This window comes from Perognathus longimembris, chromosome 3 (assembly GCF_023159225.1).
Source record: "Perognathus longimembris pacificus isolate PPM17 chromosome 3, ASM2315922v1, whole genome shotgun sequence".
NCBI lineage: Eukaryota > Metazoa > Chordata > Mammalia > Rodentia > Heteromyidae > Perognathus > Perognathus longimembris.
Window position 1 is genome coordinate 111188294 of NC_063163.1, and position 17510 is coordinate 111205803.

A 17510-nucleotide genomic window follows, 5' to 3' on the forward strand; every position below is an offset into this window, starting at 1 on the left:
CAAGGAGAAAGCTAAACCTTCAAAGGAAAATTAAAGCTAAGCCACAGGAAAATCTTATTTGCCCAACATGGGTTTGCATACATTCTGAATTTCTTTTCTTTTTTGCTGGTCCTGGGGTTTGAACTCAAGGCCTAGGAGCTGTCCCTGAGCTTCACTTGCTCTAGGCTAGTGCTCTACCACTTGAATCACAGCGCCACTTCTTGTTTTCTGGTAGTTAATCGGAGATAAGAGCCTCATGGACTTTCCTGCATGGGCTGGCTTTGAACTGTGATTCTCAGATCTCAGCCTCCTGAGTAGCTAGGATTCTAAGCATGAGCAACCAGCACCCAGCTCGTTCTGAACTTCGGAATGTAACCTGTGGCTTTCTGCCTACTTACGTCCGTTGGTCCCCTCGCAAACACTGGAGATCCTCTACCACTGTCACATCTGTGAAGAGAAACAGAAATAATTTCATTGGCAAGTATAACTTTTACCAGGAGGAAGAATCGGCAGCATATTTGCCATTGTACGCTGGTATTCTGGGAAGGCATATTTCTGACTTAGGGGTGTCTTTGTATTGTTGGACCAAATTTCAGAAGCTTTCCTATGATTGCTTAGAAGCAATGTTTACATCTTTGCCACTCAGGTAGCCAAGGCAGGGGAATGACAGAATAGTGGGTTTATGTCAGATCAGAGTATACAAACATAGCAACATCTATCCATGGTTTACTAGATGTAGGCTCGGTGCTCAGCTTCGAGCTGTGTGGTAACGCATTTAGCTACTTCAGTCCCTTTCCGTGGTCAGATGACTGCGCCCATGTTACAGACTAGAACTTGGAGACAGAGGAAAGTTAGAATCCATGGTGCAAGGAACATAGTGGCTGGGCGAGGAATCAGACATAAGCTGTCTACAAGTTTCCTTAACCAGCAATGGTAACACTGACTCCCATTGCAAATGGAAACATTTTCTCTTTCTGTTCCTTTAGATTTTAAGGAGCAACTAAGTGCAAACCAGACTTTATCCATCGGAGAATTATCTAAAAAGCAAACTATAAAAAATTGCTTTAGGATGATTATTCTTACAAAGATGTTTATGGAGGAAATTGTTTTGGGGATGCCCAAGAACGTTTTCACTATTTACCTTGCTCTTCTTAAATTCAGCGAGAAGGTGAAAAATCTTTACAAGATCTATATTCAAATTGAGGTAGATAATGAGCTTGGAAATCTATCGTCCTATGCCCAGATGTGTTCTTCCTGAATTCGAATTCAAGATTGAATAGTCTGGAACAACTCAGAGCCTTTATGAAACCAAGCTGTCTCCTCCACTAAGAAAGCACAAGGGGGCTGGGAATATGGCCTAGTGGCAAGAGTGCTTGCCTCATATACATGAAGCCCTGGGTTCGATTCCCCAGCACCACATATATAGAAAATGGCCAGAAGTGGCGCTGTGGCTCAAGTGGCAGAGTGCTAGCCTTGAGCAAAAAGGAAGCCAGGGACAGTGCTCAGGCCCTGAGACCAAGGCCCAGGACTGGCCAAAAAAAAAAAAAAAAAAAGAAAGCACAAGGGGCTTTGTGCCAGTGGCTCACGTCTGTAATCCTAGCTACTCAGGAGGCTGAGATCTGAGGATATGGTTCAAAGCCTGCCCAGGCAGGAAAGCCCATGAAACTCTTAATCTCCAATTAATTACCACAAAGCCTTACGTAGAACTAAGGCTCTGATGGTAGAGTACTTTCTAGCCTTGAGTGGAAAAAAGCTCAGGGATAGCGTCCAGGCCCAGCACCCAAAGACAAGGCAAACAAACAAACAAAACTGGTTGGCACAGTGACAAGTGGGCAGGCCCATCTTCACCCAAACTCCTAACTGCCCCATCCTTCATGAAAACGGAGCACAAAACTACAGAGGCCAAATGCTTTTATCTTCTAAAGATATTATTATGTATTTCTGTAACTTAGCCCAGGTTGAAAACTAAAATCAGTATCAAGAATTGTTTTTCTGTCTTAATTGGAAATACTAGCTGTGCTAATGGTATCAGATTGAATAGTCCTTATCTAAAATGCTTGAAACCAGAAGTGTTCTGGGTTTTAGTAAGGCTCTTTTTTTTTTTTTTTTTTTAAAAAAAACAAACAACTTAGAATATGTGCAAATACCTAATGATATATCCTGAGGATGGGACCCAAGTCCATATGTGAAACTTATACTCAATTCTAGACATGCAATTTATTTATGCTGTACCACTGCCTTAGGCATATAAGGTAATGTTGTATAGTATTTTTAGTGTTGCCTGCACTGGGCCTATAACCACCATGTGAAGTCAGGTGTGGAATTTTCCATCTTGGCCTCATGTTGTATCCCTAAAGATTCTGGGTTTTGGATTTTTTGGATGGGGGATGCTTGTCATGTGAATCTTCCTGCCCACATACACTGAGTGAAATTGCCTTTGCTGCAACATGCTGTGTGCTATTTTGAGTTCTTTGGACCAAGCAAATACGGCTGAGATGAGGATGCTGGGTTTGTTTGTCTGTTTGTTTTTGAGCGCTGTTTAGCAATAGGAAAGATCAGATGCATAATGAGAAAATACAAGCCCAGACTTGCTAAGGACTATAAGGTAATGTACATCAAACGGGCGGGAAGGCACAGCGCCAGCAAGAACTTGCTAGGGATGCGCAGGGAAAGCAGGAGGGAGAAGGTGGCAGAGAAAGGGTTTCAGGCAGGAGAACAGGGAGTGAAGGACTTGGGGCTGGCAGGGCGGGTGAGATCTGGCAAAACCATTCAGTTTGCCTGGAGTCAAGAGTACACACCAGATTGTGCAAGATCTTTCCAGATCCCTGGTGGGTGGCTGCCCACAGAGCACATCCCACATTCCCAGGCTCGTCAGCTCACTGGGCGCCTTTCCTGATCTGGAGTTAAGTCTCAGGTTGCTGAGAAGGACGGGCAGATGAGGCAAGAGGACCAGATCGCATTTAGATGGGAGTACCATCAGGTGCACGGATGTGCAGCGAGGCCGGGGACACGCTCATCTGAGCACGCGCATGCTTTCGTGAGCCATGAGGGACTTCATTGAGAAGGCACACTTCCATTTCCTTTGGAGGCTCAGTCACTGTACCCATAAGCCAATCATGTTTCTAAGGAGAAGGGCTCCCGGTGTGAACAAAAGCACCAGTGAGGGCCTGAAAGTTGGGCTAGGCCCTGAAGACTGACCGTACCAAGGGATAGGATATTTTTTGTCGTTCACATTCACTCCCAAGTCCTACTGATGCTCTTAGCTGTCTTATCCATCTCTCACCAACACCCCATTTATCCATCTTCTCTTTATCCTTCATATCACCGACACTAAGATCTACGTAAAATGTAAACAGGAGCAGAGCACCGGGTGGCTCACACCTGCAAGTCCTAGCTACTCAGGAGGCTGAGATCCAAGGATTACAGTTCAAAGGCAGCCTGGGCAGAAAAATCCATGAGACTCTTAGCTCCAATTAACCACACACACACACACACAAAAGCTGCAAGTGAACTGTGGCTCAAGTGGTAGAATGCTAGTTTTGAGCAAAAATAAAAAAAAATTTAAAAAGCTCAGGGACAGCACCTATGCCCTGAGTTCAGGCTCAAGGGCTGGCACCAAAAAAAATGCAAATTAGATCTTTTCAACTCCCCTGCCTAAAAATCTCACAAGGTGCCATCCTCTTCCTCCCTCTCTCTCAGCAGTACTAAGGTTTGAACCTAGCACTTACATTTGCTAGACAGGTGTGCTACTGCTTGAATCATACCTGTAACCTCCCCCCTTTTTTTCAGATAGGTTCTTATGATTTTAATCTGGGGTCAGCCTTACACTGCGATCCCTCTACTTAGGCCTCCTGAGTAACTAGATTATAGGTGTGAACCACTAAACTCAGCTTGTTTTGTGGGGGTGAGGAGGACTCACTAACTTTTTTTTTTCTTTTGGCCAGGGCAACCTCCAAACACAATCCTCCAATCTTCATCTCTCCAGCAGCAAAATATCCAGAATGTTAACATAGCACAAGACTGTTCTTTTAGCTGGTGAATGCCTTTGGAAGCCTCTCCTTCTTTTTAGGAACTTGTACTCTGCACTTGTCAAATTAAATTTCCCTCCATCATTCTCTCTTATTTTCATACCTTTGCAGGCGCCATTCAAGAATTCTCATATACTATAGCAGGGCAGAGATCAAGAATATTCCGTCAGGGCTGGGAATGTGGCTTAGAGTGCTTGCCTAGTTCAAGCCCCAGGACTGGCAAAAAAAAAAAAATCAGTCCCAAAGGACTCTGTGTTCCACTCCTTCCTAGAGAGTCACAAGTCCCGTTCACTCAAACTCAGAAATCCTTCTTTAATCCACCTTTATCCTTATCTCCAATCGCTCTGCCTTTACACTAGTGGTGGCACTTTTTTTTTAATCTCTTGCTTTTGCCTTTCATATTTTACTTGGCAGCACTGAGGTTTGAACTTGGGTAAGGTTCATGCTTACTCAGCAGGTATTCTACTGCTTGAGCCATGCCCCCAGTCAACTTTGCTTTGGTAATTTTTTTTGCCAGTCCTGGGGATTGAACTTAGGGCCTAGGCACTGTCCCTGAGCTTCTTTTGCTCAAGGCTAGCACTCTGCCACTTGAGCCACAGCGCCCCTTCCAGCTTTTTCTGTTTATGTGGTGCTGAGGAATTGAACCCAGGACTTCATGCATGCTAGGCAAGCACTCTAGCACCAGGCCACATTCTCAGCCCTGCGTTGGTTATTTTTGAGTGAATGTCTTGCTTTTTGCTTGAGGCTGGCCTGGACTGCGAGCCTCCGGTTTATGCTTTCTGTATGCTATAGACCTGTACCACTGTGTCTCTATTGGTTGGTATGGGAGTCTCACAAAGTTTTTGCCTGGACTGGGTTTGAACTACAATCCTCTGGTCTCTGCCTCCTAAGTAGCTAGGCTCACAGGTGTGAATCACCTTACAGCTCTTTGCCTGTACCAGGATTTCCTAACTGAAGAATCATAGAAATGTCATTTTCTCCAAGAGCTGTGTCAGGACATTGGTTAAGATCATGTCCATCATGTGTGTTCCTATGGAGCAGAGTGTATTCTACTTGGCACCACTCACAGGCATGTCTCTACGATTTGGGTGGTCCTCACACCATGAGAGCTTGTGAAGGCTGGACAGTTTGTCCTTGTACTGTATGCGGCATCTTGGTGCAGTTTTTGTTGAATGAATGAATACATGTTCATTCTTTTCCCCACTGCATCTGGTCATCCACCTACTTTTAGGGCGGAACGGAAGACAGTTCATCTGCCTTCCTCGCCCTCTATTACTTCAGCCTCATGATCCTGCGTTGACTCTCTTGCACTGATCCAATCATTCTGGCCTTTTCCATCTCAATGGAGTCTTCCCTGGTTACTCAGACTTTAATTGTGTCCCTTCAAATCTGTTCTTTCTGCTATAGCTGGGGCTGTGCGCTTCAACCTCAGCATGGTCGATGTTTGTTTTCTCCTCTGTGCCTCACAGACTTGGGGACAGCTTGTGACATAGATGTGATCAGAGCGAGCACTGTGGTCGGGGAGGGAGTGTGGGCTGCTCACCAGCCCATCTCTATGTCTCTATAAGTGTTCTTCCCTTCACATGCAAGGTTTGGTGAAGCCACCCAGCTGCTCTTCAGACATGCCCAAATTCGCCTCATCCATAGGGTGTGCCCAGCTGGGCTGTCCTGCTCAACGTCTCTTATGTAAGCAGAAAGGGCTGATGGGATTTTGGAAAGCTAAACGGTAGATCATATTGTTTTCTTGGACTTATTTTCCTCACCCTGCCTTCTTCCCTCCCTCTCTCTCTCTCCTTCCTTCCTTCCTTCCTTCCTTCCTTCCTTCCTTCCTTCCTTCCTTCCTTCCTTCCTTCCTTCCTTCCTTCCTTCCCTCCCCTCTTCCCCTTCTCCCCTCCCCTTTCCTCCCCTTCATATCTTCTTCTCTTCTCCCTTGACCTCCACTGAAGAGTCTACGTTTGAACACACAGAAATCTCAGACATTTGGGCTGAAGAAGTCAGCGCTGGGTCCTTGTTCCCTCTGAGAGCCCTGGAGTGAGCAGCAGTGTGCAGCAGTGTTGTGAAGGTGGTGGTGGGGGGATGGGAGGAGGAGGAGGAGGAGGAGGAGGAGGGTGAGGAGGAGGAGGAGGAGGAGGAGGAGGAGGAGGAGGAGGAGGAGGGCCAGGGGATGATTCTAGATTTCACCCTAGGTGCCCATGGCTCCCAGGTGATCTGGCTTTACTATTAGAATTGCATCAGCAATTGTACAATCATGGCAGGTTAGAAGAAAGGTATTTAGATTTTTTCATTCTTTAAGATATTTGGATGCACGTCCACATTTGGGAAGCATGAAGCTTTGCTTACTTCCACTGTGGTAAGGACAGTCAAAATTCCTGGCATGATGGGGTTTGGTGCGCGGTTCAAGTAGTAGAGCAAGCAAAGGCGCCCTGAGTTCAAATCTAGTTCAAACCCAGCAACAACAGGTCCTGGGCATGGGTGACAATAGCCATGGTGCCTGCTTCCCTTTCGTGGATGTGTTAAGCTTTTGTCAGAGTTCCACGCGGGAGAAGACGCTGCGTGTGATAAAACAGTGGAAATAGAGCAACGCCCCTTCCCAGAAGCACAACCTTGAACTTTCCCGGGGCCCTAGACCTTGAGACCACATGGAGGAAGGCGTGAGGAAAATAATCTTCACCCCTAAAATCGCCACAATGGACTGCTGGCACCTGTTGCCCAGCTCTAGGAGCAGGCGAGGGGACGGTGAGGGGCTTCCCCAACAACGACAACAACAACAAAACCAACACACAGGGCTGGGGATGTGGCCTAGTGGCGAGAGTGCTCGCCTCATATACATGAAGCCCTGGGTTCGATTCCGCAGCACCACATATATGGAAAAGGCCATAAGTGGCGCTGTGGCTCAAGTTGGCAGAGTGCTAGCCTTGAGCAAAAAGAAGCCAGGGACAGTGCTCAGGCCCTGAGTTCAAGCTCCACGACTGGCAAAAACAACAACAACAAAAAACCCCACACAGATGTGAGGCAATGAGAGGCGGGCATATGCCACATACATAGATGCAGATGTTTCTGGAATCCATTGATCAGGAATAAATAAAACCTCAGTGGGAAATGCTTTGCACTTTTTCTGTCCTTGAAGCTTAGATCAGGCCAGTCAGTTACAAATAGCATTAAAATCTGAAAGAGATCCTTACAGCATGGTGTAGATTTGGGGGAAAACAAATTGTATCTGAAGCAGAAATGGTAAATATTTTAGTCATTGTATAAATACAATCACTATGTTCCCAATAGCTTCTTTTTCTTATCTTTTTTTTTTTTTTTTTATCCATGGTGGGGCTTGAACTCAAACTCAGGGCCTGAACACTGTCCCTGAGCTCTTTTGCTCAAGACTAGTGCTCTAACACTTTTTTTTTTTGGCCAGTCCTGGGCCTTGAACTCGGGGCCTGAGAACTGTCCCTGGCTTCTTTTGGCTCAAGGCTAGCACTCTCCCACTTGAGCCACAGCGCCACTTCTGGCCGTTTTCTGTATATGTGGTGCTGGGGAATCGAACCCAGGGCCTCATGTATACAAAGCAAGCACTCTTGCCACTAGGCCATATCCCCAGCCCTAGTGCTCTAACACTTTGAGCCACAGCTCCACTTTCCATTTACTGCTGGTTGATTGGAGATCAGAGGCTCACAGACTTTCCTGCCCAAGCTGGATTCAAGCCACAATCCTCAGATCTCAGCCTCCAGAGTAGCTAGGATTATAGTCATGAGTCACCAGCACCAGCTCTCAATGGCTTTTTGTCTGCTAAAAATAGGAAATTAGGAGCTGGCAATGTGGCTTAGTGGTAGAGTGCTGGCCTAGCGTGCATGAAGCCCTGGATCTAATTCCTCAGTGCCCCATAAACAGAAAAATCCAGAAGTGGCGCTGTGCTAGCCTTGTGCAAAAGGAAGCCAGAGACAGTGCTCAGGCCCTGAGTTCAACCCCGAGGACTGGCAAAAATTAAAAAAAAAAAAAAGGGGGGGGTGAAGTCAAAGCTTCAAGATACTACATTCAATAACCCCCTTGTCCTTAGGGGAGGAGATAACAAGGCCCTTAGCGATGGCCTAAAGCCACAGATAGTACCAGAACCTGTACAAAACTGTTCTCCCCCCTATATACACATCTATGATAGACTTTAATTTATAACACCAACTAATAATAAACTAGAACAATAATCATCACATTGTAATAAATATGATGTAAGTGCAGTCCTCTTTCAAAGTTTCTTAATCTCATTAGACTGTATTTTTGGGTGGTGGTTGATGCCTAAGTTGTCAAGGATGAGGGGAAGGGTTACTGTACTTTCATTGGCTGAGTCTTAAAATAAACAAGTATATCTGGCTTCGTGGTAAAGCCCACTTTTCTTCGGAGGAGGGTTACTCATTAGCCAGTGTCATTTCTTAGGTAAACCAAAGGCAGTCGTGGTAGCACATGCCTGTAACCCCAGCACTTTGAAGGCTGAGGCAGGGGGATTGTGAGTTCGAAGCCATCCTGGGCTACATAGAGAGTTGAGTTGGACTCCACAAGGTGAGGCCATTTTAAAACAAACAAACAGACGAAAAACAAAAACACCCCAAATTTAAGAGAGAAAAATAAACTTCTCAGGTAAGAGAGAAAAAGAAATTTTAGGGATACAAGACCCTCTTTTACATAAAAGAGCTGGCTCTGTTTCTCTGATTACTATTTTTTTTTCTCCAAGTGCAATTTTGAAACTGAAATCAAGAGCCTGTAAATCTGGATCACGCAGCAGAGAGATAAATACCTCTAGCTCAATCATGTGTACTTGGTAACTAATTAACAGTTTCACTCTGGGTGGCTTTTTTATTTTATTGCCAACTGTGTCTTTGTTACGATGAAAACACTAAGTATAACTTTATGAAGACATGAAACACAATTAGAGAAAGGAGAATGAAATCAAAGGGGAATGGAATCAGGTAAAAAGTTGTTAATAGAGACACAGGGCTTTCGAAAATGAATGCATGCACAAATTAATACAATACAATACAGAAGGCTTAACAAAAATTGCCTACTCTGAAAAGAATGAAGATGATTCATGAAGGTGGAAAAAAGAAATCCTCTAAGTTGCTCTACTGACGACGGGTTCTCTGAACACCAAATATGAAAAAGTCAAGTCCTGGATGGCCTTCACAGGTAGCGACCTGCCAGCTGCTTCCTCGGTCTTTCCACCGTGGAGCTGGGATAGGAGGAGCTTGGAACCTCCAGGGAGTCTGAAGGCTGACATTGCATTGTGGCACATGAGAACTGTCAACTATGGTTAACTACCTGAGGTTAAAGGAGCCCTCAGAAAATACAGTATACAACTCACTCCGGTTGCTTTATACAATACCCCCCTGGAAGATACTTAGAACTTAAGATCTAATTGCTCAAAAAAAAAAAAAAAAATTTAGGGCTGGGGATATAGCCTAGTGGCAAGAGTGCCTGCCTCGGATACACGAGGCCCTAGGTTCGATTCCCCAGCACCACATATACAGAAAACGGCCAGAAGCGGCGCCGTGGCTCAAGTGGCAGAGTGCTAGCCTTGAGCGGGAAGAAGCCAGGGACAGTGCTCAGGCCCTGAATCCAAGGCCCAGGACTGGCCAAAAAAAAAAAAAAAAAAAAAAAAAAAAATTTAAGACATGTTTTTGTATTTTATCTTGTGAAATCTCTAAAGAGCAAACACCAGTGTCTTTCTTATATTCCGCAGAATTAATATTTGCCAGTATTAATGATAAAGTAAAGATAAATGTTAATTCGTTCTACTTAGGATGAACGTAAAATACGTGCTTGTTTCTGATAACTGCTAAACAGTTAATGAAATAATGCAACAAATTGTGCAACTTGTTTTGTTTCTGCATACTTGGTTATGCTCAGTCTGGTTAAGAGAAATGTACAAGTCACTTTGGTTATCTAAGAAAGACATTTGCTAGACAGAATTCTGCAAGCTTTAAAAAAAAATTCTCCAAAGAATATTTTTTTTCCAGGTTGGCCTATAATCAAAACACATGATACTGAGATTTTTCAATCTTTTATCTTCTCCCATCCACTTCAGCAGACCCTGAAATAGGAACTTGGAAAAGACCTTGCCTTGTCAAGTGAACAAATTTCATCTCTCATTTCCCCAGTTTAGTAATGTTAGATTCTCCAGATTGAAACCTGCCTGAAAGAAAATCACCTAAAGACAAATTCCCTGAAAACCCCCTATGGACATAACCCATGAGGAACACTTTCTTTTTCTTCAAGAGAAATATTGCAGTTTCAAACCTCCAAACAACCAGAGTCTCAAACCAAAGTGTTCAACTAGAGTCTCAAACATTTTTTAAAAAAGAAAATCCACGCATGGGGAGCTGGGAATGTGGCTTTAGCGGTAGAGTGCTTGCCTCGCATGCATGAAGCCCTGGGTTCGATTCCTCTGTACCACATACACAGAAAAAAAAAAAAGACAAAAAGTGGCGCTGTGGCTCAAGTGGTAGAGTGCTAGCCTTGAGCAAAAAGAAGCTCAAGGGACAGCCCCCAGATCCTGAGTTCAAGCCCCAGGACTGGCAAAGAAGAAGAAGAAGGAGAAGGAGAAGAAGGAGAAGGAGAAGGGGAAGGAGAAGGGGAAGGAGAAGAGGAAGGAGAAGGAGAAGGAGAAGAAGGAGAAGGAGAAGGGGAAGGAGAAGGAGAAGAGGAAGAAGAAGAAGAAGAAGAAGAAGAAGAAGAAGAAGAAGAAGAAGAAGAAGAAGAAGAAGAAGAAGAAGAAGAAGAAGAAGAAGAAGAAGAAGAAGAAGAAGAAGAAGAAAGAAAGAAGAAGAGCCACTCACCTATTTGAAGTCCTTCTTGGCAAGTGACGGGTAGTGACGGTGACTTAAATTGACATTTAGCTGAGCTCTCCAGAGTTTGCTCAGACCCAAAGCGCCTCACGTGAAAGCCCAAAGGAAGAATGCAGACACCCTTCCATCTGCGTGCCTGGGAGGGGGGGCAGCGGCCCTGCGGGGAGCCGGCGCCCCGGGGAGCCTGCTCATCCCCGGCCCCAGTGGCGGCCGGCTGCTTCGGGTGACCTCGGAGCAGACTGAGCACCTTGTCCCAGCCTCGCTGGCGCTCACCGCACACCCCCAGCCAAGCCAACACCTTAAGAGGGTGGCGAGCTCTGCAACCAGGAAGAGGGAGCTGAAACAGCGAGCAGTCACCCGGGCAGCCACACCGGCGCAGCCCGGCTCGGGTTGCCAAGAGCAATGGAATGACAGAATGAATCAGGACGGTCAGGCCAGTCAGCCCGAGCCCAAGGATCCAGCTCTCCCCCCTCCCTCGCCTGACATTTTAGATGCTGGCTCACCGCGGGGAATCGACTAGGGTCACTATTTCTGGAAACAATCATGCTTTTTCTTTTTTCTTTTTACCTTGTTTTAGAATCCTATTTCCCCCCCCCCCCCTCCCGCTACCCCCTTGCTCGGCTGCTTTTCCCGTCAGCTAGCCTTCCTAGTCTGACTCCCACACATTTTCTAAAGGAGTAGTTTTGATTTAAATTTATCAACCCAGCTAAGGCACAAACCACGCTCTTGGCACAAGAGAAGAACTGTTCCTACCTATCTAGGTCCCAACATTTTTATTTTATTTTATTTTTTTGCCAGTCCTGGGGCTTGAACTCAGGGCCTGGGTGCTGTCCCTGAGCTTCTTTCTGCTCAAGGCACCGCTTCCGGCTTTTTTTCTGTATATGTGGTACTGAGGAATTGAACCCAGGGTTTCAAGTGTGCTAGGCAAGCACTCTACCATTAAGCCACATTCCCAGCCCCTGTCTCTCAACATTTAACCCTTCATTCACCAGCCACCAGCCACCTGCAATGGCCTCAAAGTTGCATTTCAAAGTTGCAGGGTTTTCCTAGAACTTTGTCCCCTGAGAGATTAGCCTGGATTCCTTTGTTACTAATGGGTCTGAAATCTTTAAGAACAAACTTTAAGACATTCTGATCGCAAGCAGGCAGAGGGTCTCTTTCTTTTCTTTTTTTCCAGTCCTGGGGCTTGAACTCAGGGCCTGAGCACTGTCCCTGGCTTCTTTTTGCTCAAGGCTAGCACTCTGCCACTTGAGCCACAGCGCCACTTTTCTGGCCGTTTTCTGTATATGTGGTGCTGGGGAATGGAACCCAGGGCTTCATGTATAGGAGGCAAGCACTCTTGCCACTAGGCCATATCCCCAGCCCAAAGGGCCTCTTTTAAACAACTCAGGGGCTGTCCCGAGATCTGAGCTTAGCTCATCTTACCCTTTCTGTCTCAGCCACTGAAGCTTTGAAGGCTCCTTCACAGCTTTCCTGAATGAGAACAGGGATGCAAACGATGATCTGAAGCTCATTGGAGAAGAGGCAGATGGTTTTTGATTCATTAGGTTTTTTGATCTTGATGTTTGTAATTTCATAGAATCTTCAAAGAAAAACAAAACAAAAAAAAAGATTTAGAATTTTTTGTTTTTGCATGGTGGAAATATTTCCAGATAAATAGGCTCCAAAGAATCAAGCCTTGGTTCTTGCTTCCACCCTCTTCCTCTATGCAGTCTAGAAATGCAGGAAGCATCCTCGGATGGAGGGAGCTCTGGACTGAGCTGCCATGTTAGGCAGTGCTGTAACCACTGAGCTTCATTCCCAACCCACATCCAATCGCTATGCTGCTGGAGTCTGAATTCAGGACTTCAGTTTTGCTAGGTAGATACTTTACCACTTGAGCCAGGCCTCCAGCTAAGTACCCTCATTTACAGATGAAAATAATTGGTAGCTAGGCACTGGTAGCACACACCTGTAATCCTAGCTACTTAGGAGGCTGAGATCTGAGAATTGGGGTTCAAAGCCAGCCTGGGTAGGAAAGTCTGTGAGACTCTGGTCTCCAGTTAACCACCAAAAAGTGAGAACTGGGGCTGTGGCTCAAGTGGCAGGGCACTAGCCTTGAGCAAAAAAGCTCAAGGACATCACACAGTCCCAAGATCAGCACATACCCCAGGAAACAAGGTGCAGTTAAGTGAGATGTTAGTGCTCACATACATTGCCCTAGAATTAGAAATCACTTATGGAGTTGGCCCAACTTACAGAAGGATGGTGGCTCCTCCTCCACCATTCCCCTCCCCTCCCCTGCTCCTAGCCCTCCCCTCTGCCCCCGCCTCCTTCCTCCATCATCATCTCATTGAAATGGTTACTGTGCATTTTATTTGCATAACTTTAATTCTAATCTTTCAGATAGGCAGTGTACCCATCCAAAGATGAGACTATTGAGGTTTATAGAGAACAAATGACTTGAACAGAACTCACACAGATAGAGTCAGCATGCATATTCTGGTTTATTAGACATCTGTGTTTGGGTTCCTATACTATGTCATCCAGGCATTATCAGAGTAAATATTCGGTTCATGAGCTGGGCACCAGTGGTTCAAACCTTTAGTTCTAGCCATTTAGGAGGCTGAGATCTGAAGGTTGAGGTTTGAAACCAGCCTTAGAAGACAAACCCGAGATACTTATCTCCAGTTAACTAGCAAAAAGCCAGAAGTGGAGGTATGACTCAAGCAGTAGTGCTCCAGTTTTAAGCAGAGCTGGTACGGGTGCGTGAGTGCACACGCGTGCACGCACACACACACGCACACACACACACATATACACCATTCAGTTCCCTCTTTTTAGAGCATGCTGTAAAATTTCTGTGGGTTAGAAGAGTCTTAATATTGAGTCACTGTCCACAAGGGAAAGAAAAGGTCATTTTAAGCCAATTTTTCTCACCATTTTGTGTAATCTCCTTCTTTAGCCTGTAGGTAAGTGGCGGCTTTAACATCTGGCTAACATCTGTCTCATTGCAAAACTTTTTTCTTTGAATTTCTTCAAACCATTCGCCAGTCACTCCTTGAAGCCATCTGATGTCCCTCTTGGTTTTCTGAAGTTTGCTGAAATAAAACAAAAATGTCATTTATATCTAGTGCCATTTCCTGGATTGGGCAAAACATTCTATCATGCATATACTATACATCTAGGAAGAAAATTGGTTCGTTATAATTTCCTTTTAATTACAGTGTATACATTTCATCCACATTTTTTTTTGTAAACAGTATATTCTTTCGTGTACGATGACAACCTGGAAGCTTTTACCACTAGTTAAAATAATCATAGTCAATACTGACAAACTGGGTTGAGCGATGTGTTAAAACCTGACCTACTAATGCAGTAAATGATAGATGTTCAAATGACACACAAACTAGAATATTCTGGTTCTGATTACTCACTCACTCATTCATTAATCCAGTAAATGTTTATTGAGCAATGTTAATCAATTGTTTATCAAGGCTCCATGTAAGGACTGGGGATTGAAATAGTGACTGCAATAGGGAGATTGCTCCTTGCTCAACCGGTGGTCAGAGATAAAAGCTAACCTGAAGAAAAGAAATTAATGAACGCAATAGTCTTAGGTCATGGGATTTCTTCCTTTCTTTTTGTGCTAGTCCTGGGGTATGAACTCAGGGTTTGGCACAAGCCCTGAGCTTTTTTACTCAAGGCTGGCACTTTGTAGCTTGAGCCACAGCTCCACTTTGTGCCTTTTGGTAGTTAAATTGGAAATAAGAGTCTCATGGAGCTGGGCCCTGGTGGCTCATGCCTGGAATCCTAGCTGCTCAGGAAGCTGAGATCAGAGGATCATGATTGGAAGCCAGCCTGGGCAGGAAAGTCCATGAGGCTCTGATCTCCAGGAAGCCACTTAGATGCCAGAAGTGGCGCTGTGGCTCCAGTGGTAAAGGTAAAGAGGCTAATGGACAGCACCCAGGCCCTGAGTTCAAGCCTCAGAACCTGCCCCCCGCCCCCACCAAATAAAGACGTCATATGGGCTTTTTTGCCCAGGCTGGCTTTGAACTTTGATCCTCAAATCTCAGCTTCCTGAGTAGCTAGGATTACAGGTATGAGCCTCTGGTGCCCAGAGTAATGGAATTTCTTAAACACAAGACATTAATGCCCATGTATGACCACAGGGCGAATGTCCTAGCTTCAGGGACAGTGGAATTTGAAGTGAACACAAGCCATCAGAGCATCCACCTTCACGGTACCGAATGTGGCTGCTTTATTCTTCTCCTGTTCTTTTCTACCTTGTTATCTTTCAAATGAAAAGCCTCCCTAAGTCATTAAGTCACTACTGTGGTATATCTATCTATCTATCTATCTATCTCTGTATATATATTGTTTTTTTCCCACCAAAATACATGATGTCTGTTTCAGAAGGCCTTTAGAAATGCCTGGAAATAAGAGGTGCCTCCTTCAAAGGGAGATGTCCCCAGAGGGAGACAAACAGGGCCAAAGGGGAGTTTCAAGAGCATCGTCACAAGGCTCTTCCAGGGCTGCTACCTGTGAAGAAGTTGGGCCTGTTGTTGATTTCCAAGCTTGAGAAGTCTGGATGTTTTGGGAAGCATTGCACATTGCTTAGCTGCTCTGATCCTTTATCCAGAGTCTCCTGGAAAGTAGAACTGTTAGGGGTTTTGTATTGCTTAGAAGGTGAAGAGCAAGATGTCTGCAGAGTGGCCACTTTGGGGTTAAAGGCAATGAACCGAGATGGCTGTAATCCATCCTCCTGCTTGGGGCTACGATACTGCTGTTTTATAAAAATATTCAGGAAGGAAGCCAGAGGTGATCTTGCCCAGACTTGCATTGTGAAAAGCATTAGGCAGCAATCACTCACGTTCAGCTTTCAGAACTGTCATGGATGGTACTTTTGCCATAGTCACGTTCTGCTATGTGGTCACTCCATCCAATTGCTGTGCCCCTGATTGACCAGCGGAGCCCCCAGGATCTGCTTCCAATTAAACTACCTCTAACTTATCAACACCAAGCTCTCCCGTGCCCCACATCTATATATGACTCCCACATCCTCAGGCCTCTCCCTAGTTGTGGGTCCCTTCCTCTCCCCACGCCCCCCCCCCGCACCAAAGCCAGCACCAGGCTTCTACCTCTTGACATATCTATGTTGTTTCAGAAGCTATATGGCTTCTCTTCAAAAATAGTCCTGGTAAACAGGGCTTTGGTGGCTCATACCTGTAATACTAGCTACGCAGGAGGCTCAGATCTGAGGATTGTAGGTCAAAGCTAACCCAGGAAAGACAGTCTGTGAGACTTTTATCTCCAGTAAACCATCAAAAAGCTGGAAGTGGAGTTATGGCTCAAGTGGTAGAGTGCTAGCCTTGAAAAAGCAAGCTCAGGGATAGCACCCAGGCCCTGAGTTCAAGCCCCAAGACTGGCACCAGAAACAAACAAACAAAAACATCTAAAGTATACATATTCTAGGGAGGGAGCCCTGGGGATGGTTGTTAGGAAAGAGCGTAAATGTGTAGTCAGTAGCCAGAAATTTCAACATTCAGATAATCAAAAATGGCATTGTGTTTCCTGTTACTAAGGAAGCAAAATGGAAATAGTTTTGGCTTTTGAAGTAAGGAAGGGCAACCCCAGAAGAGAAATGATGAATTACTTAAAAGTCTCAACTCTCTGGGAACTTATAACCTGTCTTCCTTAACTTTAAGTATCCAAGAGTCTGTGTACAATCAAGTGCAATTCGCAATTTATGATGGCTGGCTGAGCTTCTTGTGCTAAAAAGAACACAATTCTAAGATCAGTGTGCTGTTGATGTTTTCATTTTCTTAAAGCATAAAAGATAAAGTAAGAAAAGTAAGAAGGAAAAATTCTGACCATCAGTGATATATGAAACCAGAGAGTAGTATTTTTATCTCCACTAGCCCATTTTTGTGACAGGTAGGATTTGTTTAGAAGTAGAAATCTATTGAGACTTTTTTTTCTGCTCTTGAACTCAGGGCCTGAGCACTGTCCCTGGCTTCTTTTTGCTCAAGGCTAGCACTGTACCTCTTGAGCCACAGCGCCACTTCTGGCTTTTTCTATATATATGGTGCTGAGGAATTAAACCCGGGGCTTCATGTATACAAGGCAAGCACACTACCACTAGGCCATATTCCCAGTCCCTCTGTTGAGATTTTTAAAAACTGGCCTGCACAAGACTCTTCCTTATTGTGCACTGAGTTGCTACATTCTCACCGTCCAATTAGCATGTGCAGTCTACCTCAGCCAATGAGAAGAGCCTTGGAGTTGCAAATGACATACATCTAGGCAAATGACTAGTGCACAGCTTGTCTGCTTAATTAGTCCAGCTTGACTCAACATATCACAAGGGACTGTTGTCTACAGTTCTAATTTGTTTTACCCTCAGGCTGATCAACTGCACAAAATGAAGTCAGGTCTTAGCTTGCTGGGTCTGGCCTTCAGTACCCATTTGCACGAGACTTCCTCCACCCTGTGTGGTTTAGGACTTGGTGCTAGCACCTCTTCCACATGCCACTCCTCACCCTGAGCTGGATTTAGTTTTGTTTTATGTCCCTGCCTTGAGCTATGAATGCCATCTCTCTGGTCTTCTGATGTGTCTTTCCTGATTGAGCCCCAGTGACCTTTTCTAGTCACCTTTCCTTGTTTATCTTTATTCTGAGCCAGCCTTTCCCCCCCTGTA

At 45.1% G+C, this 17510-nt stretch overlaps 1 protein-coding gene across 3 annotated transcripts in view; it reads right to left on the minus strand.

Annotated features, from left to right (window-relative positions):
* Positions 1 to 17510, minus strand: part of Exph5 (exophilin 5) — a 49724-nt gene that overhangs the window by 13780 nt on the left and 18434 nt on the right. For 2 of the 3 annotated variants that reach the window (XM_048343788.1, XM_048343789.1), the window contains 3 exons: positions 13751 to 13911; positions 12257 to 12413; positions 378 to 426 (listed from right to left, as the gene is read on the minus strand). In XM_048343788.1, coding sequence (XP_048199745.1) covers positions 378 to 426; positions 12257 to 12413; positions 13751 to 13911 — 367 coding nt within the window. Of the gene's footprint in view, positions 1 to 377; positions 427 to 10822; positions 11178 to 12256; positions 12414 to 13750; positions 13912 to 17510 lie in introns of those variants that run through there. The other variant, XM_048343790.1, reaches the window with a different exon arrangement.